The sequence below is a fragment of the Podarcis liolepis genome, assembly GCF_965112155.1.
Source record: "Podarcis liolepis genome assembly, chromosome: 8".
In the NCBI taxonomy this organism is placed as follows: Eukaryota; Metazoa; Chordata; class Lepidosauria; order Squamata; family Lacertidae; genus Podarcis; species Podarcis liolepis.
Window position 1 is genome coordinate 34,961,793 of NC_139560.1, and position 23,599 is coordinate 34,985,391.

The following is a 23,599-nucleotide window of genomic DNA, read 5'->3' on the forward strand; positions in this document are numbered from 1 at the left end:
GTGTATCTCATTAAAAGCACAACATTCAGCTCAAAGGTCAGTGAGGTGACTAACAGAGGGCCCTCACTGCTCCATGTGGATGAGACTTTTAAGCAAAACAAGCCCCTTCTCAGGGTAAGTCTGGCTGGAAATCTGCTCCACACAGAGTACATTTTTAAGACGTTCCTGTGAAAATGTGATGAGTAGTTGGGACAGATACATTAGCAAAATTACGTGCACAGATCTGTAAAGGTACTCTTATTAGAGAGCTAGAATTGGCTCTTGCAACTTCCTGCGAACATTTAGCCAATGGCAATCAGGTTTGCTGCTGGCCCTCAGTGTTTCATGACTTGTTAGGGATAGTGTGTACTGTACATATGTACTTTCACATGTGATCCTGCCTTACGACACTGAATAAGAAAAGATCTATTACCCCAAATTTAAACCAGCATCAAATTGCTACAGCTACCGTGGCTTTAAGAGCTTTGGGCATTTGTTTCCTGAGGATGTTCAACATAAACAGTTAGAGATCCCCTCATTACATTTCTTAGAGTCTGTGGCAAAACCCTTCAATCTTGTAGTGTGTATATGCTCACCTTGAGCTGCTGCCTAAAACTGGGTTTTTCTGAGGCAAAAGAAGTGTAGTGGTGGCAGTTGTGTGTGTTTATTAATCACCAACAATTCAATTATGCTTTCTTTTTCCTTCTCTCCTTCTTTCATTTGACCTAAGAGCCCATGGAAAAGTCTGAGCTGCAAAAGCTCTCCAAGAGTGTGGACATATATTGACATTGAAGTTTGCATGCCTATTAGCTGAGTGATACACAGATCTGGGGTAAGCAGAAAGCATTTCACCTCCTCCCAACCTCTTTTACAAGCAATAAATTTACTTACAGACCTACATCCGGTATTTGGCCATAAAAGAGTCCTTACACAGAATGGGTGGGTAGCAGTCTCATTGAGCCAAGAGTTCAAGGCAGTCATAAAAAACACAAAGCATCCTTTGTATGCAAGGGAGTTCTGAATGTGAAGTGGCTGTAGAGGACGGCACTTTCCGAACTTGTAAAGTTTTATTTTTGTATCTGTGATATCTGGACCACTTCATGTGACATGCTAGGACGTGAATTACTGTACAGTTCTTAGGAAGGCAAGGGAGAACCATCAGTGATTAGTTCCAGTGACCAATAAAGGAAGCAGAAATATTTCGGATTGCAAATATATGTAGAAATGGGCATGATTTCTTCAATTTAGAATATGGAGTTACACTCATTCATATGACAGTCATGAGTTGAATTGCATCATGCGAGTTAGATGCAATTGAAGAAAGCATTCTTTTTAAAAAAGAACATCTAATACAGTTTCATGGAAGCTTCAAAAAGGGCGGATAATTCTTCTTCAGTCTGAGGACGGGGAGATAATTTAGTCACTCTTTCCTTAAAAAAACAAACAAAAATAAATAAATAAATTGAATTATGTAAAGGTTTTGGCAATCATCAACAGTTGAGTACACACTGATGACTAAGGCTGAAAGTTCTTTAACAACTTAGTAACTGAGTGGAGCATATGCCTTGCTACAGTTTAAAAGATAGGGTGGAGATCCTTTTTCGGTCTGACAGACACATTCCTTCACGGAGAACAGTGGTGGTCAAGGCCAGAGGCAAAAGTGTGAGGAGCAACAGACTAACCTTTATATAGTACACTGCATTCAAGCCACAAGTAAGTCAGAAGTTTCTACACACACAAACACACTCTTCCATCTTCCATCCAAATAAGGTATAGGTATTATTGTCACAGTCCAAAGACAAATTCCAGCCAGGCAAAAGCACCCAAGGAAAGAATGGAATGGGGCTGTTAATAGGTATGGCTTCATACGGGTATGAAGGGGAAATTGCCAAGAGAGAGTCCTGGAAGGCCTGATTTGGTTCACAGGACTGAAGTTTTCCACTCCTCGTTTGAGGCAATTCTATATATGAAATCTTATGCACAATGAATTTGGGAGGAAGCCTTCACATCTCCAAGCTAATCAGAGACCAAAAACTCAGTGCAGTGCACAGCAGGTTTCTGAGGATAAACCTGTTTATCATTAGTGGTTCCTTCTTAGAGAATGTACAAAATAATGTATGGAGAAAAGTCAATATAAAAAGAAGAAGTCTCTGCCTCCTACAGTGGTACCTTGGGTTACACACGCTTCAGGATACATATGCTTCAGGTTACAGACTCCGCTAACCCAGAAATAGTACCTCGGGTTAAGAACTTTGCTTCAGGATGAGAATAGAAATCGTGCTCCGGCGGCACGGCGGCAGCAGGAGGCCCCATTAGCTAAAGTGGTGCTTCAGGTTAAGAACAGTTTCAGGTTAAGAATGGACCTCCAGAACAAATTAAGTACGTAACCAGAGGTACCACTGTACTACGAATGCTCTGCATAGCATAAAGAAAAATGGATTAAGGATTTTATCCAATTGTTACTTGTTTGCTGCCACAGAGAAACAAAGCCGAGAAAGGAAAACGTTTACAGTAAATGTTTTATTTTAATCCTCTGAGCCCTTATGGTTGCAGAGTGACTTATATTGCAAGGACGGAAGGATCAACATCCGCCAGTGGTCTGAACATTTCACTGCCCTTTCTACATTTGTGAGTATGTTTGAATGTGTGGCTTATAAGTATCAGTTTTGATACCTATGCAAATGTATACTGTATGTTTAGGTTAGGACTTATATAAGCATCACTTACTGATATTAATAATAAGGATATTCCATCTGTTATATTCGCATCTTAAAAATAAATGATTTTTTTTTAAAAAAAGGTAAGTGTTTTATTTTAGGAGAAATGGTCTTTGCCACCTGTCTTACCTGAGGGAGGGTACCTTTGACTAAGGAAGGGATATCGTCATTAGAATAACCAAGAGCAGTTAAGCCATCATCAACGTTCAGATCAAATAAGAATTTCCGGAGAGTGTCTGCCAAAACAAGACCCGCATCTTTGGTTTTGGCAGTGCTGATGTCAGCACCTAAAATAAAAAGAGGAACTTTGAGGAAATAAAAAGATATCCCTCAGCTGTAGCAGTAGCTGAATATACTAAATGCGCGCGCGCACACAAAGCAGTCATTTCTCTAAAAATGAAATGAAATAAACTGAATGAAACTATTTCCCAATTAAAGGAGTCTAAAAATATGATTTAGATCTAAACTGGAAGAGAACAGCAGCAACAAAAAACAAGTTAACTGGCATGAGAACCAATTGCTCTGCCCATTATGCTTTTACTACCATCAGTCTGATAGGTGGCAATAGATTGTGGAAAACACACAAAGGCTGTGAGTGACCCATGAGAGGTATAGTCACACTTAGCATTTTTATCGTGTGTTCACTAAGTATTGCTTAAGGCAAATATGCACATGCAGACTGAAGTTAGGATTGTGGGCCCCTTGCTCTCACTAATTCTTCTGATGAACACAAAACACCTATAGGACAGGAAGGTCATTGCAATGAAATCAGTGGAATCCAGGAATCACACATTGATGTTTGTGATATCAAAACTGTCCATGCTAACCTTTATGAGTCAGAGGGTGTTTCCAGACAGGTGTTTATTGCGAAACAGGTGATCCTCATGCAAGTAAATATTTTGGTGTCCACACAACATAATTAGATTAAAATTGCCCATATCCCCATACCTCCATTTTATTCAAATTTACCCCATGATTTAAAAAAAAAAATATGGCAGTGACCCCACTATAGTATTATTCCCTTGTCTGGAAGCACCCTGAGTCGGTGCTTGTTTCTTCTTTTTTAAGTAATAAATCAACAAATTCCATTTAAAAAAAATCCTGACTTGTTTTGCTTGTCAGTAAATCTGACACATTAGCTGAGTCCAGTTCCCAACAGTTGCTGTTTTGTGGGTGAGATTCAATTGTATACCGGCAAATTCAGCTTGTACATTTAAGATGGATTTGGTGCTCTTCTGCGCCCAAACCTCACCCCAGCTTCCAATCCAGACCTAGGAGCAGCTTGTGCCCATCCACTGGGGGAAATACCACTACATTGGGGAGGAGAGGGGATGACGTTGGTTCTAAAAAAATCCAAACCTACCAAAGCTCCTTATACCAGTTTGAGAACCCTCAAAAATATTGCATGTCTGTTGCATTAGACATAAAAAAGCTGCAGATCCTGGAAGGGCTGAATGACATCTTGCCTCTCAACCTCGAAAGCATGTACTCTCACATTTTATCAACAGAATCATACCCATTATCTGTGCAGCCTCCAAGTGGCGCTCTGGACACATAGGGGCTGTGAAAGTAAACACTGCTGGGGACGTGAGGACAACGGAAAGACCATGCGGCTGCAGGAAAGAAAAGCACAGCATGCATTAACCAGGCAACCTATATTGTTCCAAGTTCAGTCCTGAAAGTAGCAGCAATATCATTTTCAGGCAAATTAAATAGCAAGTGCATTAAGTAGTTACCACTAAAGGGTGGTCCACATTGTAATCCTTTGCTTTGTAATTCTTCACCAAGCCAGAAATAGGATAAGACATGCCATGGCTAGAGGGAAAGGAAACCTTCGTTTTAGTATGAAAAGGTAGGAACATAAATAAACTCTACAAGCAACTCGAAAATACTCAACAGTATTTTGAATATAATTGATTGGAGGAGGTGCAGAGAGTCGCTAAGAGGCTTATGAATGCCTCTCTGACATTGCTGGTGTCTCAGTTGGGCCAAAGGGTTAAGAAGCACCTTGGCAATAACCCTTTCGTAACAACAACACCAGGGGGAAAGTCCCTGATCCAGAATTACTTGGGTGCCCAAAAGTGTAGTATGCAAGTATGTGGAAGCTAATTTAGGAAGAGGTTGATAACCATTTTCACCTGAATGCACAAGCAAATATCCTTACATTTCTCATTCTGGAGACAAATAGGGTTATACCCTTTTTCACATGTGAAGTAGCTGCTCATCCAAATGGTAACCTCTGCATGTAGTGGATACAGGTTATGTATGGGGAAGACAGATCAGCGCTTCTTTTTCTTTTCTTTTATTACATTTTTATTTATAATTTTCATTTACATGCATTGCAACAATTATTTAATCAAGTTTTAACAGTTTCAGTTTCAGCTCCCTTCCCCCTCTTTCTGTGGTTCCTTACCAGATGTCAAAGAGAACAACAACTACCAGGCTTTTAGAAGACATCTGAAGGCAGCCCTGTTTCGGGAAGCTTTTAATGTTTGATGTATTATAGTATATTAATATTCTTTTGGAAGCCGCCCAGAGTGGCTGGGGAAGCCCAGCCAGATGGGCGGGGTATAAATAATAAATTATTACAGTGGTGCCTCGCAAGACGAAATTAATTCGTTCCGCGAGTTTTGTCGTCTTGCGATTTTTTTCGTCTTGCGAAGCACGGTGTCGGAAAAGTTTTGGAAAAGCTTCAAAAATCACCAAAGTCTTCAAAAACCTCAAAAAAAGGCTACCACACCGCGTGCTATGAGTTGCTCCTCGAAGTCAAGTCGCAACTGTATTAACGGTTTTAAGAAAAAGGAAACAAACTTGCAAGACGTTTCCGTCTTGCGAAGCAAGCCCATAGGGAAAATCGTCTTGCGAAGCAACTCAAAAAACCAAAAACCCTTTCGTCTAGCGAGTTTTCCGTCTTGCGAGGCATTCGTCTTGCGAGGTACCACTGTATTATTATTATTATTATTATTATTATTATTATTATTATTAATCTTTGTCCTTTCCTGCATACTCCAAATTGCCTTAACTTCTTCTTTTAATTGCCTATTCTCATATATATTTTAAAAATTGCAGGTTTTTACAATAATCCTGCCAATGTCTTGATCAGTTTACAGTTTGTTTGTAAATACTCAGTATACCACTTCCATTCCTTTCTAAAAAGTTTAGAATCTTGATTTCTTATTCCAGCAAGTTTCACCATTTCTGCATACTCCATCAGTTTCTGTATCCAATCTCCTTTTGTTGGAACCTCATCATCCTTCCACTTTTGGGGAAATAACATTCTTGCAGCTGTAGTTGCATACATAAATAAATTTCTATACTATTTGGGTAGTTCTAAAGGGACGCGGGTGGCGCTGTGGGTAAAACCTCAGCGCCTAGGACTTGCCGATCGCATGGTTGACGGTTGCGCTCCCGTTGCTCAGTCCCAGCGCCTGCCAACCTAGCAGTTCGAAAGCACCCCCGGGTGCAAGTAGATAAATAGGGACCGCTTACTAGTGGGAAGGTAAATGGCGTTTCCGTGTGTGCTGCGCCGGCTCGTTTCCCTAAAAAAAGGGAAACGTTGACAGCTATGCCGGAGGGACATTGCTATGCCTGATAACAAATCCTAAATATTGGATTCTTTTTGTGCCTGCCAAACAGCCATTTCATGCTTATGATCATATTTTATTCTCATGTTAATTATGCTGTTTTAAATGTGGCTTTTTTGGGGGGGCTATTGGGCTGTTGTTTTTATTTTTATTATGTATTTTGTGGTTTTATATCTTGATTTTATTCTGTGAACTGCCCTGAGACCCTCGGGTATAGGGTGGTATATAGAGTTGCCTTGGCTTCCTTTGGAAGGATGGGATATACATTTAATGAAGGAAGGAATTGATGAATTAAATAGATAGAGGATTATACATTTAAGCATATTTTAAACTGCTAAAGCCCAGTTTTAAGCGCTTTTGCTTGACAATGGAAAGGCCACATTGGACAGAACACTGTAACTAGCACGGATCATGCCCTCCCCATTGACAATGCATTCACATTTTATTGCATTTAATGGAACAAAAAAGACAACAGTTATGTGAGGGCAATAAAAATTGTTCTCAACTCACCAAAGATGTACCCCAGCATTTCCAAAGCCAATGCCGGCAGAAGCACTTGCCAGGTGCATGTTGGCCCTTGCTTCTTTATCTTCTGGATCCCTGATGGCTCTGTGAGGAACGCAAGTCTGTTATTCAAAAGGCAAATTGCACTGTAGGAGGCTACGAGGTCAACTGGTTTATTGTGGCATTGGTTTCATAGGCAAAAACCCTACTCGGTTGGGGAAAGGACTCTTGTTCAGTGGTAGAAAACATGTCTGCAATGCAGAATGTTCCAGGATCAATTCCTAACATCTACTTCTAAACAATCAGGTGATGGGACAAATGATCTGACCTTGTAAAAAGCAGTTTTTCACATGAAAGACAATGCTCAAAATCAAGTGTTGTAGGAGAAAATCCCTTTTTCGAAGTCAGTGGAACTCATTAAGTATCTATTAGTAATGATCACAGCAGGTGTCAGAAGAGAGTGCTATGACTTCTAGCACATGATTCCCATTGCATTTGTCTCAAATTAGTCGCTTTGTGCCATGAAGAAGTTTACGTCCTCTCTCTCTCTTTATGACTGGGACCTCAGTTATGCAATTTTGTATGACATATGTCTGAGTTGCTTAACTGATCCTGACATGTTCTTTCTAAAATTTGCCCTGGGAAGCAAAACCCTGTTATTAGACGCACCCCAATTCTCAACCTCCAAATCATCCATTGCAGGGCTCAGTAAAGAAAATTATACGCACCCTAATAAAATAAAACTCTTACCTCTTTAAATATTTAGCAACAATCCGTAATGCATGGATGGCCCAGATATCACTGATAGGGTTGCTTCCTTGATACGCTGGGCGGTTCATTGGGTTTGAAGGACAAGGACTGCGCTGATTGTAGGGAAGAGCAGTATAGGATTCAAGTGCATGGCTGGCAGGTTGGTGGGGGAGATAGAAGAGGAAACAGAACAATCTGAACTGATGTGGCTTGTCCCATTAGCATTTGGAAATCACTACTATTGAAAAACTAGAAGTGAGTGACTGTTCCTGATTATTCTGATTTGATTCTTATATCCCAAATCCCCAGTTTAGGGTTTCTGGCCTGGCAATGTCCAGAGGGCAAAAAGTACCAGGAAATCAGAGAAAAGCAAAGCCCAAGGAATTCAGCTGACAACTGAAACATTAAGTCAGACTTTTTTCTTCCTCTTAAATGCTTAATTGAAAAGGTCATCAAAATATACCCACACCCAAGAAACATAAAAATGTCTTCCAAAAAAATAAATCTAAACTACTTATAATACATACTTACCAAAGCACGTCAAATCCTCCATTAGCTGTCACATGCTTGGGCATATGGAGAGTATGCAAAGGGTCAATTAGGCCCAAGAAAGGCTTAATAGCTCTAGAAGCAATGCCTAAATATGAAAATTACATTAAATGGATATATTGAAAAAAGGACTTTCTCAAACTATTTTGAAACAATATTAACATTTATTTAAAAACACGGACCATACAAAGTGTTAGAACTGCCACAGAAACAGGGGGAAAGGGGAGAACTAAACATAGATGTAAAAGGTAAAGGTAAAGGTACCCCTGACCGTTAGGTCCAGTCGTGGACGACTCTGGGGTTGTGGCGCTCATCTCGCTCTATAGGCCAAGGTGGCCGGCGTTTGTCCGCAGACAGCTTCCAGGTCATGTAGCCAGCTTGACTAAGCCGCTTCTGGCGAACAAGAGCACTGCACGGAAACACCATTTACCTTCCCACTGGAGTGGTACCTATTTATCTACTTGCACTTTGATGTGCTTTCGAACTACTAGGTGGGCAGGAGCAGGGACCGAACAATGGGAGCTCACCCTGCCACAGGGATTTGAACTGCCGACCTTCTGATCGGCAAGCCCTAGACTCTGTGGTTTAAACCACAGCGCCACCCGTGTCCTAAACACAGATGTACCTACTTCTAATAACAGATTAGCTGAATTCTTATTAAGAACATGTTAAAAAAATGAATCTCAGCAAGAATCTCTGAAAACAAGGGCCTTTGCTGTAATGTAAAACTGTAAAAAGCAAACACCGGTATCTTAAGTAGCTATGGAGATAAGAACACTTTGACCCCTGCCATTAGCCAAGAGAGCTGGGCCACTGGAAAGTAGCTGTTCCAAAAGAACATTACAGCAAGAGAGGTGACCAACCCAGTCCTATGCATTCAGTAGTGTAAGGAGCAGCTTTGGGGAGCTTGCTTCCCCTCTCTCTGCCAGAAAGAATGCTCTGTTCCAGCTGCCAATAGTCCTGGGATTACTGAGCTGAAGGGAAGCAAGCATTCTCTGGTCTCTTACCATCAGCCAGTGCGTGGGTTTGATTTTGGCATTAATGGAATTCTTGTCAGCTACCTTGAAGATCCTTTGATTGAAAGGGGAGGTGCAAACAACAGACTGACCTGTGGGGCCTGCCCACCTGCCAATCACACAATGTCATTATGACAGCACATGACTGACAGGTGAGTCGTCTTGTCCGCCTGTCAAAATTCCTATCATAGGGTTCCAACTTGGGATGTTGTCATAGCTTAATGTCTGCTGCTTTCTGAAGCAAAGTAGTTTTATCTTCCCTCCCCACCATTGAAGGGGGTGGGAGCCACATGGCTGCTGTCTGCTAGCGACGGTAGGAAGTGACTTCTCTGCTTTGTTGCTTTTGCTTGCAAATACTCTACAAATGTATTGTCATCTCTTGGCCCTGGTATGACTTTAGCTGCAGCTTTCCACATCATGTATGTTATAGATAGATAGATAGATAGATAGATAGATAGATTCTTTATTGTCATTACACTAGTGCAACATTGCACAAGTGCAACGAAATTGGATGCCATCCCTTAAAAACAACAAAAGCAAAACACAACAACAACCAAACAAACCACCTTCCAACCACACCCACACCCACACCCATCAAACTCCCAGGTCTCACTATCGAGTTACAGCATTCAAAAAGGCCACAGCTCTTGGATAGAAACTGTTTTTCAGTCTATTTGTCCTTGACTTGATGTTTCTATACCTCCTGCCAGAAGGCAGTAGTGCAAACAGACTGTATCCCGGGTGAGATGGATCCTGCAGGATGTTGTTTGCTTTCCTAAGGCAACGGGAACCGTACAGTTCTTCCAAAGGTGGGAGAGGGTGACCAATAATCCTTTGGGCTGTGGTTATGACCTTCTGGAGCACCTTCCTCTCCCTAGCTGTACAACTGGAGAACCAAGCACAAATACAGTATGTAAGTATGCTCTCTATGGAGCCTCGGTAGAAGGACACCAGCAGTCTCTCACTCAGATTGTTCTTTTTTAAAAGTCTGAGGAAATAAATTCTCTGCTGGGCCTTCTTCATGTATGTTATAATACATTAGAAAATACTACTCAGCTGGGGGAAGTCTTCTTGGATACTGTAAACTCTGACGCAGTGCCAAGCCATGACATTGAAGAAAAGAACCATGGTAACAGATGCAAACACATACAGTTCTTACCAGTTTTTACTTTTAGTTCTTTATAATCAAAAATAGCAACCCCGGTGGTTTCACTTCCAGTCCCAGCAGTGGTAGGAACTTTGGAAAAGAGCAAATTAAATTTATTACTGTGTGCGCACATGCACAACTTCGTAAATCAACTTAGAAACTTAGATCCCAAGTGGCAAAATGGGGAGATTTTCATGGAGGGGACCAAAAAATGGAGATTCTTAAAATGCTCTTCCCTTAATATTCTGGGTGATGGCAGTCATTTTCCCTACCCCCAGCCCTGCTGCTAGTTCATCATGTACCATTCTGAGAAAGGATTCAGGGTGGTGGGAAACTGCTGGAAAGAGCAGTACCACTGTGGTAATAAACTGAGTGTGGTGGTGGGAAGGTCATTCCGCAATCTGGGGGCCACCACAGAGAAGGCTCTCATATGCTACCATTGCTGGCACTGAGCAATTGGGACAGATTAGGCATTCTGCTGGTTTACCGCCCACCCTGCTGCCCTTTATGAAGGCCTCTGTCAGGAAAAAGACAGGGGAAATGTGTCCCTATTCATTCTCCTTGACCTCTCAGCAGCTTTTGATACCATCAGACTTGGTATCTTTCCCTCAGCCTTCCATCAGTTTTGGCTGGTGGCCCAGCTGTGCCCTTATCTAGACAGGGATAACCTAACTTCTGTCTTCAATGCTCTGGTGACCTCTAGGTTAAATTACTGCAACACGTTATATGCCTCTGAAGACGGTTCGGAAACTTCAGCTGGTGCAGAATTTGGTAGCCAGGATGCTCACTGGGACAAGACAGTTTAAATATATTGCACGGATCCTGGCCCAACTGCACTGGCTGCCAGTTAGTTTCCAGGCTCAATTCAAAGTGTTGGTTTTAACCTATAAAGCTTTAAACGGCTCAGGACTGTTTAATAGCTCAAGGACTGCCTTCCCCATATGCACTGATCTTGACCCTGAAATCATCATCTGAGGCCCTTCTTGTACCCCTTCCACAAGAAGTCCGGAGGGTGGCAGCATGAGAATGGGACCTGTTCTGCCTGGCTCCCCATTCGTGGAATGCTCTCCACAGGGAGGCTTGTCTAGCACCAACACCAGGTATCCGGTGAAACCAGGCCTTTGGCTGATAACCAGGCCTTTGGCTGATTAAACACTCTATGGCCTTTTAAATGAGTTTGTGTGAGGAGGGTTATTGGGTTTTTTGGGGGGGAATTATTTATTTTGTGTTCTCATTTTGTATTTTTATGTTATGATCTTTGGAAGAAGTGGGGCATACACATTTAATAAATAATAATACCACTCTTCACACCACAGAGAGCAGCAGCACTGCCAAGAGGGCAGAGCTATTGTCCCATGTGAATTTATTTAATCTAGCTGATTGATTTACCACGCTAGTAGCCTGTTCTTTCTCCAAAGGGCTCAGAGCATCTTATTTTAAGTTCCAACAGACAGTCTTTCAATCAGCAGGGCTAAATCTGCTTTGCAATGAGAACTGAAGAACCAAAACCATCAGACAAGCTCAATCATCTCACAATCACACCCAATCAGGTCAACTTTCCTTACCTGCAATCAGCGGCTTGAGAGCAACTTTGACAGGCTTGCCTTTTCCAATGGGAGCATTGACATAATCTAAGAAGTCCGATTCTGGACTGGATGCATAGAGATCAGCAGTTTTGCAAGTGTCTATGACTGAACCTCCTCCTAAGGCAACATAGGAATCGAACTCCCCCTTTTTAGCAAACTCGATGGCATCCATGAAACTTGAAAAGAAAAGAACACGTGGTTCATTTTACCCTGCTCTATCCAGCAGCTCACAGAGGGTCACAACGTAGTTAAAACCACAAAAGATCCCAGCATACACAAACCATCCATTGCACATGCATTAGTGTGCAAGCATGAAAACCATTTTTCTTCTCCTGAACAGCAGTTTTAATAGCCTCCAATATAGAGGGCATTGGGAACCCAGTGTTCAGGAAAGCTGAGGTAGGGGAAAAGCAATATTTCCACATGTGTAGTAGTTGGTGAGTTGGATCCTGGGTAAGATATATTTAGGTCCTAATGAAATCAATGTGAAAAGTTATATATTATCCTCCAGTATCATCATCATCATAATAATAATAATAATAATAATAATAATAATAATAATTTATTATTTATACCCCGCCATCTGGCTGAGTTTCCCCAGCCACTCTGGGCGGCTCCCAATCAAATGTGAAAAACAGTACAGCATTAAATATTAAAAACTTCCCTGAACAGGGCTGCCTTCAGATGTCTTTTAAAGATAGGACAGCTGCTTATTTCCTTCACATCTGAAGGGAGGGTGTTCCACAGGGTGGGCACCACTACCGAGAAGGCCCTCTGTCTGTAACCTCACTTCTTGCAATGAGGGAACCGCCAGAAGGCTTCGGCGCTGGATCTCAGTGTCCGGGCTGAACAATGGGGGTGGAGACGCTCCTTCAGGTATACAGGACCGAGGCCATTTAGGGCTTTAAAGGTCAGCACCAACACTTTGAATTGTGCTTGGAAACGTACTGGGAGCCAATGCAGATCTCTCAGGACCGGTGTTATGTGGTCCCGGTAGCCACTCCCAGTCACCAGTCTAGCTGCCGCATTCTGGATTAATTGCAGTTTCCGGGTCACCTTCAAAGGTAGCCCCACGTAGAGTATACCTGAAGGAGCGTCTCCACCCCCATCGTTCAGCCCCAAGGGCCTTCTGGTGATTCCCTCACTGTGAGAAATGAGGTTACAGGGAACCAAGCAGAGGGCCTTCTTGGTGGTGGTGCCCACCTGTGGAACGCCCTCCCATCAGATGGGAGCCTATGCCCACTTACTAGGGAGTAAGCCCCATTGAACTCAGTGGGACTTGCATCTGAGTAGGCATTGTACAGCATCACTGTAAACGGCAGCACTCATCATTCAGTGCACAAGGCAGGACTTTTTACACAATTGTATTATAGCAACAGAGCACAAATTTTTGCATGCGTAGTATAGTCAGGATTCCTGTTCAATCTTAAGAAATTCTGGTGGAACATAAAGAAATGAAAAGGAGAAGGTCTCTTAAATATGCTGGACTTGTGTGACTAGGGCTTCGTATGGGAATTGCGCTAAGGAAGCTACAGAAAACCAGCGCAGATCTTAAATTATCATTGTACTGGTATTGGAGAGGGGAGAACCATAGGTTTTTATGCAGTGTTGTAAGATTACTTGTGAAATCAAAAACAGATAAATTTATTTAAGGTCATGGAACAATGTAAACATCCGTCCTCTGCGTTTTAACATCTTGGTTGCACAGCTGTAGAAGCCCTGTTGCTGCTAAGTCCTGATCTGAAGGCCTCTTTTTTGCAGAAACTTAGATGCAAAGTAGAAAAGGGCAGGTTGCACAAATATAGGAGAAAAGTAGTACCTCTGGTCTGTTGGCTCCACCCTTACATTGTCGTATATTTGGAAATTTATACCATTTTTTGTCAGAGAATCCAAGACTGCTTGCATGGGAGGGAGACGACAAAGGGTCTTATCAGTCATCACACAGACTTTTTTAACACCCAAATTCTGCAGGTCCTTCAGTGAGGAAAAAAGTAGTTAAAACCAAAGAAAAGAAAAAGGAAACAAACAAACAAACAAACAAACAAACAAACCCCAATCCCAAAGGAAAAGAAACCTTCCAACACAAAATTCTACATATCCCACTTGTTATCTGACTGGTCACTGTGAGTCCCCCCCCTATCTTTTCCAGAACATGAGATTGCAATAGACAGTAAACTTGAGTTAGTTGTGTAAATTTGATTCCTTGGGTGGATTGCTGTAATTTATTTGTTAAATTTATACCCCTACCTTTCTACCAAATGGTGCTCAAGACAGCTTCCCATTCACTGGAAAAGAAGAGTCTGCTCAGTTTTTAAATAATGGCAATTAATTTAATCTCCATATGAAGATGATTCATCAGAGAGACAACATATAGCCATTAACATATGCAGCAATTTATCTGCCCACAATCCTAAACTTCTTGGTTGCAATAATGCAGAAGTTGGTCCCTGTCTTAAGCTCCACCTTGTAGATGCAGTAAACTTTAGGATTCAGAAGTATATTTTTTCTAATGTAGCTAAAACACACAATTATTTATAATGCTATTTTTTAATTAAAAAATCAAATAACAGTCCTAGTGATAATATGTAATTAATGGCTTACCATGCCTAGTTCTTTAGTAACTCCTTCTCCATATCGGATACTAGAAACAGCCATCTGTAAAAGCCAAGATATAATGCATTTCAGAAAAGAGGTTGTATGGAGCCTACAAAACTCATGTTTTAAAATAACCAATGTGTATTATATATTCAAGAAATAGTGGATTTTAAATGAGCACAATACAGTAGCACCTTGGTTCTCGAACAGCTCAGTTGTCGAACAAATCAGCTCCCAAACACCACAAACCCAGAAGTAAGTGTTGTGGTTTGAGAATGTTTTTTGGAAACCGAGCGTCCAACGTGGCTTCCGTTTGAGAGCAGGAAGCTCCTGCAGCCAATTGAAAGCCGCGCCTTGGTTTCTGAATGGTTTCGGGAGTCGAATGGACTCACCGAACGGATTAAGTTCGAGACCCAAGGTACCACTGTATTGTTTCAAATATAGTTGTCAAACTTAATTAAGTTTACCTCAAAAGCATAGTCTGTTTTCCCCATAGCAGCATGTTCAATACCTGGAAAAGAAATTATACATCAGAGTTAGCAAGCCCAGGCACAGCACAGGAAGACACATCTTTGCTTATGTTTTAAAAAAGCTCCTATTAAATGGATATATTTTTTTTCTTTTGAATTGTAAAGCCCAAGATGTTAATGCAGGCATCCCCAAACTCAGCCCTCCAGATGTTTTGGGACTACAATTCCCATCATCCCTGACCACTGGTCCTGTTAGCTAGGGATGATGGGAGTTGTAGTCCCAAAACATCTGGAGGGCTGAGTTTGGGGATGCCTGTGTTAATGTGTCATCTTTGGGATTTTTCTTTTTTTTAGTGTTCACCATTAAGATGTACTTGCTCGCTTCAAAACATGACATTACTGACATGAAAACAGTGGCAGCTACATGTATAGCACCCACGCAGAGGCCACAATTCACACAAAAGGCACTTCCATATGAGCACAGCTTGGCCACGAGCCAGGCACAGCCCCACATGTTCCTGAGCTGATTACATACAGCCAGCTACCATGTATAAATCTGCCCTTCATAAACATTTTCAACTAGAATCCCTCTAGCAGCTCTGAATTTTTAAAAAGAAGATAACAGTGAGGTGTTGCCAGGTATCAAATCATACCAATAATATGCCTTTTGCTTGATCTTAGCAGTTTGGAAACTGTATTCCTGACCTTGCAAGTAACATCTGTCTGTGTCTCACAAAATTTAATGTTGTTGTTGTTGTTGTTGTTGTTGTTGTTGTTGTTGTTGTTGTTGTTGTTGTTGTTGTTAAAAAGAAACTGAGCTCAAACAAAGGGAGGAAATACGGGCAAAGGATATTACTACTTCACCACTGGGGAAATCTGTAAGAAAAATAAGTCTCCAGAAAGACAAAATTCTCTGCAATCCAGCTAATGCAGTCTCTCCTCAAAACCTTCCAACTTGTCCCCAGTCAAGCTTGCAAAAATCTACCATTTGCCCGATAATAAATGTTGGAAATGTAAGGAAACTGAAGGTACATTCTTTCACCTATGGTGGATGTGCCCAAGGATTAAGAATTTCTGGGAGATGATTTATAATGAATTAAAAAAGGTATTTAAATATACCTTCTTGAAGAAACCAGAGGCTTTCTCCTGGGCATAGTCGGCCAATCGATGTTAAAGAAGGACAGAACTTGCTTTATGTATGCTACAACAGCAGCAAGAATACTTATTGCAAAGTATTGGAAGACACAAGAACTACCCACTCTGGAAGAATGGCAGATGAAAATGATGGATTACATGGAATTGGCGGAAATGACTGGCAGAATCCGAGACCAGGAAGAAGAGTCGGTGGAAGAAGATTGGAAGAAATTTAAAGACTATTTACAGAAATATTGCAAAATTAATGAATGTTAGAATGATGTTGGATTGAAGTTAAGGGGTTTCTAGCTGTAATGGTATAAAAGAATATGAAAAAATTGGATTTTTAACAGGTAAAAATTTAATGCTATGATATATTAAGATTAAAGATCAGGATAAAATAAGGAGGGAAAGGAATTGCTGAACTAATAAATTGAACTGGAATAAAAAAAAGGGAGGTATGAGGAGGTCCGGGAAACAAGTAAATGAAAGATAAGTGACAAAAAGATGGAATTGTTTTTAACTGTTTTTTATTTTGTATTTTGTATTTTTTCTTTTTCATTATGTAATATTGTGAAAACGTTAATAAATATTTATATATATAAAAAAACCTTCCAACTTGTCCTTGTTATAAAAAGTAGGTCATATCTCTTACACGCTTTGCTTTATTATTTTTTTGCTAGTAACACCTGTCTGATGAAGGATACTTAGTTTAGATACTTCCTTCCAGGATTTCAGAGGCCTGCTGGCCCAATAAAAAACATCATCTCACCTTTGTGAGTCTCATTCTGTGGGAGCAGCCCAGCCATTGTTGCTGGGAATTCTTACAATGTCTCTTGCGTAGAAGTTCTAGACTTTCACTTTAATCTTTTAATTTCTTCTCAGAACTATCCTTTCAAATTTCATAGAAAAAAAACTACACGGTCACTAGCTTCTTCCACAGTGGGATGCACAAGGAGAGGCAGAGAGACACAGAAAGATGGAGAACCCCCACCACATACAAAAAGTCAAATCTTGCCCTTCTTACCCCAGTCAAAGAACAAACCACTCCTTCTGTCTGGTAGCTGAATTAAATATTTAGTGTTTGAATTCATGGCCAATGAGTGAAGCAATGATAATGAGCCTACAGATACTTCGGGGTGCACTGGAGTGGTGACCCAAATAATTAAACCCATAAATATATTAAAAATCCTTTTTGTGCTCCCTATTCATGCTTACGTCTGCTACCCTTGGCTACTTTTCTTACCATCTTTCACCAGCCCTGTTCATGGTTGATTTCCCCTAATGTCTGAGTCTGTTGTCGTTTTCGTAATTAATTTGACATCCCAAAGACATGTCCAAGCCACTTACACTATTTTGTTTTGATGGTATGATAGATCTCCTGCTGCTTTATTATTTGGCAGAGCAAAGCTTTCGTTAAAGGCTTTATTGGGCTTGGAAAACTATATTGTTTCCCTTGGACTAGATATACTTATGAAGCATAGAATGTTTCTTTAGGAGGAGTCACAGTAAAGTCACGCCTTTACAATCTCAACGCTGTCAAAGAATGTTTATAATTTTGCAATTAAAAAAGCTGCTTTTCTATTAAAATATTCCAAGTGGCATGCTTAATGGCAACAAAAACAACAAGGCAACAGAATAGCAATATACATGTGGATTCTTCCATAACCTGCAATGTTTACTTTGTAAATCATGTTCAGTTCTGCTTAATTCCACAGCACAAATCTCAAACAAGTGTTAGTAGATGGCATATGTTCTGTTCATCCATAGAAAACTCAAGAGCAATTCACAAACAGCTCCTAATGATCTCCCATTTGTGCACTTATCAGGGCCACACCTCCTTATGCTTCACCATTGCCATGGGATTGGGTGCACTGAGACTACAAAATTCTAACTCATTTAAGCCTCAGGTCCCATCTACATTGTACTTTTAAAGCAGTATCATACCCCTTTAAACAACCCAGGGTGGATGCAATCCCGAGGGGGACATGGCACGAAGGGTGCCCTCCCAGGTGCAGGATAGCCACTTGGGGGCCCAGAGCGGCACGTGCACCCTGCAGCCAATAGCGGAGTGAGCTGCCCATGGCAGACATTTGGCGCACCGCCCACCCGTGACTTCCAAGCCTCCTGCAACCTGTCAAAACAAATGGGGAGGGGGGAATGCCGCTGGCAAAGAAGGGCAGCTCTCCCCCTTAACCCAATGGCCTGGGGTAGGCTTGGGAGTCGTGGGCAGGCAGCGCGCCGAATGTCACCCCCCTCAGTGATGACACCTGGGGCGACCCGGAAGACACTTAGCAAATACCGTGGACTGGATCACTACTATGCACATATATTTGGGGTTTTTGGCTGGCTATTTTGTATCTAATTACCATCTAGTTGTGTGTCTATTGGGAAAACAAAACAAAACTCCACCTGGATTGGTCTGATTCTGTTTTCTCCTAAAGAAACCAGGGGTGAATGAATGTTAACTGGCACCCGGTGGGGGGGGGGGCAGGGCAAACCTCCCAGTACGGCACATGTGCGGCGGCGCTACATGCGGCACAGGTGCCGGATGATTTGCAGTCGGCGCCGCTTGAGCACCGTACAGACAGTGGCAGGATCCTCTGCTTGTAGCTGCAGCGGCGGTGGCAGAATACTTCACTTGCAGTTGTAGCGGCGGTGGAGGGATCCCTCCTCCGTCTGTATGATGCTCAAGTGGTGCTGCTACGTATGGCGCATGTGCGTGCATCATGCATATGCCATTGGGCAGTTTGCTGCCATCACCGGGATCCTCTGCTTGCGGCTGCAGCAGAGATCCTTCACACACAGCTGTGGCGGTGCGATGGCAGCAGCTCATGCCGCCGTGCTAGGGGGTGGCGGGGCGAGCCCCCCACGGGGTGCCTTCTCGTCACCCCCCCCCCCCAGAGATGGCACCCGGGGCAAACCACCCCCGGCACCCCTTCCTCCACCACTGAGAGGAACTATGATAAATCTCACTGTTTCATTTTCCTTTCTTTCATTTAACGTTATCACCATTCAACAGATTTTTGTAAATTGTTGATTCATAGTTGGGAGCACCTGGCTGGCTTAAAGCTATGAACGAAGCTTCGCAACATCCTTGACATGCAGCCAAGTGGCGAGGATGAAGGATGCCACTGTTTCTCCTCTGTTTCTGACACAAACAGTATACATGTTGAGAGCCAGAAACAGATAAGCCATGGGGATGGCAACTTTGCCACACCTATAATCTGTTGCTATGAAAATGCTGCAATTTATCCCCCATAATGGGGAAGTGGGCACTGGTTTCCTGCTACAAGGGTGTGCAATGAGAATGGCGAAGAATTTTAAAGGAGATGAGTGTCTGGAACAAGAGAACCTATCTATCAAGGCTCATGATTTGCTTGAGAAGCCACTCCCCAAAACACATGAGCTTCAGAAGCAGCCCGACACATTGTGAGGAGATGCTGTCACTAAACTAGTTTTCTCTTGAGAGGTATTGTTGATCTAGTTTGCATCCTAATGACTGTTTAATGGGAACTGGAATAATTGACATAAAGACACAAAATAAGTACAGCCTTACCTTGAGTATATGTGTGGGAATGGGCAGGACACATACATCTAATGAAAGGAAAAAGGGGAAATTATTTGCGTAACAAAGCACTGGAAAAGTAAGGAGTTCATCAGCATTGGCTGTTTACACATGGCAGTTCAAAGTGGATGGATGCATTGTGTGTGTGTGTGTGTGTGTGTGTGTGTGTGTGTTTAACCTGTCCCCAACCAAGTGGGAGCATACACTTTTCGCACATTTTATCCCAATGTTTCTGAATTTCATTATCTGTGAATAATGTGATAAGTACAAAAAGTCCAACATAAAATTACATGTTACCCGATTGTGGATGCATTGAAGCACATTGCGTGGGATTTCTTTTTAACTGTGTCATGACATTTTGCTGGATGATGCCATCTAGCACCACACCCCCTATCTCCAGTGGCAAAGCACTCCTTAGTGGGATGCTGGTGCACGTCATATATTTTTTAAACCACTATTTTGTACAAGTCTGGTATATCAGAAAACTTGCATCTAAAATAAACCCCAAAACTACACAGGTAAACAAATGCCCACAGGTTTCTGGAACTCAAGGAGGGTGTGGAAGTTCTGAGGAGAGGGGATAAGACACAGTGTGAATACATCCCATCCCATCAAGCACAATCCACCAGTGTAAATGGAAAACACAGAGATCAAAGTTGAATTGAAAGTGCCCATGTGTGGATCGACATGCACAGAAAAATCAGATATGTGCAACCCATGTGTGCATGCGTGCACAGTGTGTGCATCATATAAGGAACTAACATATCAATATAATGAATTTGTTAATATTGCACTGTTTCTCTTGCAATTGTATCCTGCCATCTAGTGTCTCAAGGTGGTGATACATTTTCTTGCTGGAATGCTCACCCGTTAAACCTGTTTACAAATGTTTGTACAAAGCTCCAATATAATTTGAAGACAACTTAAACCTATAAATAGAGCATGCCCATTTAGGCATGCCAACTGTAAAGTAAGATTCTCCACCTCTTGTTGTTTCTAAAGCTCATGAATGGAAATGCTTCTCTGCTCAGAACAACATTTCTATTTTACTTCTTGTCTCGTCCAATTAACACAGAATCAATAAATTGTTCTATTTATTGTGGATTCCTTCTGAGCACCCTACGCCGAGACCCAGAGTAGGTTTAACTGTTATTTTAGACCCAGTCCTAACCATCATTAGGGTTCAAGTGGAATTTATGCCCAAGGAAAATAGTCCTTATGATTTGGCCTGACCTTATGCATATTTTCTTAAAAACGAGTTCACCCGAGTTCAGCATAAGCTACATTCTAGCAAATATGATAGGGATTCAGCAGTGCAGCCTGATGCTATGCCAGTTTACTCAGTGGAAGGAAGTGTGTCCTATTCATAGGAGCAAAGGAAGTTGTCTCATATCAGGCAACCCTATTTCTGCATCTTACCCAGTACTGCCTACTCTGACTGGCAGAGGCTCTCCATAGTCTCAGGAGATTCCAGAGACTGAACATGGGGCCATTTTCATGCAAAACATTGTGCTCTGTCACTAAGCTATGATCTTTTCTGCTTTCGTTTTATTCATCTTCAGCAACAGCCTTGCTCCATTCAAACATCACATTGGCTATTCTCTAAATAATGTTTCGGAAAACTAGGAACAGAACAGACTTCCTCTTGCCTTTTCTATTTTGTCTAGGTATTATCTGCTGGATCTCAAAGTTAGGCAAAGCTATTTTTAGCACTAACCAGAAATGATTCCAAATCATGGTTTTCAAAGCCACTTCATAGTACACCATGGTATAGAGGTGAACTATGGTGCCAACCTATCAGTTCGAAAGCACGTCAAAGTGCAAGTAGATAAATATGTACCGCTCCGGTGGGAAGGTAAACGGTGTTTCCATGCGCTGCCCTGGTTCGCCAGAAGCAGTTTAGTCATGCTGGCCACATGACCTGGAAGCTGTATGCCGGCTCCCTCGGCCAATAAAGCGAGATGAGTGCCGCAACCCCAGAGTCGGTCACAACTGGACCTAATGGTCAGGGGTCCCTTTACCTTTACCTTATGGTGATAGAAGCCAGGAAAGGGAAGAGGGAACTGGTGTGTGAGAAGGAAGGAATGTGGAGGAGGATGCAGATTTGGGAGCACAAGAGTCCTTATATAAGTAAATTTATTTGGGGACTTTGTAAACAGATATTTTGAAATTTCAATGTGATTGAATGGGATCAAAATTATTTTTGATTACCTAGAGTCTTTCATAACATCTCCCAGGAAACATTTTGTTTGGGTCTTAATTTGTATGCATTTCCAGTTAGTGGCAGCAATATCCATTTATCAATTTTGTAGGGAGGTACTTTCTTTTATCTGTGCTGAATCTGCTACCGGTCATTTTCATGGGACAGCCCAAACTTTTGCAGTTTTGAGAGAGGAAGAAACTCTATCCATTTCCTCCACATAATGCAGAATTTTATATGCTCAAGTTGTATAATAGAAAATTCCTATTATAAACCTATGGATCTCCTTCCAAGGAAAAGCTCATCAGAAGCAATGGTATGCCCAACTGGCAATAATATATTTTTATAATGAACTCGTCGTACTAGGTCTGTAGTTTTGTTTCGTTTTTCTGTCCAAAGCTGCTATAAAGTTTCAGCAAACACCAAAGTCCAATTTGGTAATCTCTAAGTACTCTTTTGAAACAATCAGGTGTTTGAAAAAACAACAACAAACCTCTAGCTTTCTACTCTCCCTTTCTCTCAACAAAAAAGAAAACAGAAATGGCCACGTTAGTGGACAACTTCCAAATATAAGGTGGGGCATGTTTCTTAAAATTCACCCGTTTCCATGACTTTAGAACCTGCAGATTCCTCAAACCCTCGTTATGCTTTTGTAAGGCTGCAAAGGGGCTGAGCTTCTCCAGCTGATTATAACTTTGTGGGAAGCAAGTTAGGCGCTGTCACGCGAGGAACAGGGGAAGGCGCAAAACACTTACGATGCCCGTTGCAATTGCTTGAGCAAATATCCCACCCTATCGCGTCCTCCTGCCATGGCTGAAACTACTTGGGACCCCGAGGCATGATGGGAAGTTGTGCAAACCTTGGAAGGGGAGAGGCAGGAACGGTCGTTCCCCTCTAAGTATTTGCTCATTGGAGCCTTTGCCCGAACAGTGTTAGGCGGCCAGCGACGTATTTCGAAAACTTCAGGATTAATAAAATATTGCAATCGTTGCACTCTTTTCCCTTTGTTAATCTATACTCTCCAGCCTATTGGGCACGATTTAACACTTTCGATCCGATCACCTTTCAAAACTTCATTCCTTAACTTTTTGGGTCTCTAGCTTGGTGCAGAAACAAGAGGGGGCGGAGCCCTCCCAGTGCGTTGCTGGTCTTTGCTAAACGGAAATCTGAAGCTCATTTCCAAGTTTTTACTTGCAAACTGAAACCAAATTTTGAAGCACTGTGAATAGATAGAACGTTCAGTCTCAAAAACAGCATTTCCACAAAATTGTTTTTTGTTTCTTTATATTGTAAAGAAGGCACTGGTGATTGTTTCTAGTTCAAGAAAAGCTGGTGCATGTAAGAAACGTCTTGACGATCAGCAACTGATTTTTAATAGGGCAAGAGCCATAATATGAATTAATCGAAAGTTGCAGGAAGAGCATAAATAGCTACGCCCAGTAACTTACAGATGACTTGTGAGCTGGTAGAAGGACTCTTCCCCCACTCACCCAGAACGTGAACTACAGCCTACAGTGATTGCACACATCAGAAGTTCACTTCTATGTGCAAGACTCAGGTGGCCTCAGTGGCCCAGGGTGTCTTCCATCAGCTTCGGCTGGTGGCCCAGCTACGCCCCTATCTGCACAGGGATAGCCTAACTACTGTTGTCTGTGCTCTGGTAACTTTAAGGTTAGAGTACTGCAATGTGTTATACATAGGGCTGCCTCTGAAGACAGTTTGGAAACTTCAGCTAGTGCAGAATTCAGCGGCCAGGTTGCTCACCGGAGCAAGACGGTGTGAGCATATTACACCGATCCT

At 41.9% G+C, this 23,599-nt stretch overlaps 1 protein-coding gene across 1 annotated transcript; it reads right to left on the minus strand.

Annotated features, from left to right (window-relative positions):
- Nucleotides 1-1,027: 1,027 nt before the first annotated feature.
- On the minus strand, nucleotides 1,028-22,724 carry ADHFE1 (alcohol dehydrogenase iron containing 1). Its single transcript, XM_083518197.1, has 14 exons — nucleotides 22,555-22,724; nucleotides 19,591-19,628; nucleotides 14,895-14,938; nucleotides 14,434-14,487; nucleotides 13,652-13,806; nucleotides 11,812-12,008; nucleotides 10,259-10,336; nucleotides 8,066-8,171; nucleotides 7,535-7,687; nucleotides 6,791-6,889; nucleotides 4,433-4,511; nucleotides 4,213-4,309; nucleotides 2,826-2,983; nucleotides 1,028-1,409 (listed from the first exon to the last, which is right to left on the minus strand). The coding sequence occupies exons 1-14, from the start codon at nucleotides 22,707-22,709 to the stop codon at nucleotides 1,326-1,328; spliced, it is 1,497 nt and encodes a 498-aa protein (XP_083374323.1). The 5' UTR covers nucleotides 22,710-22,724; the 3' UTR covers nucleotides 1,028-1,325.
- Nucleotides 22,725-23,599: the final 875 nt, after the last annotated feature.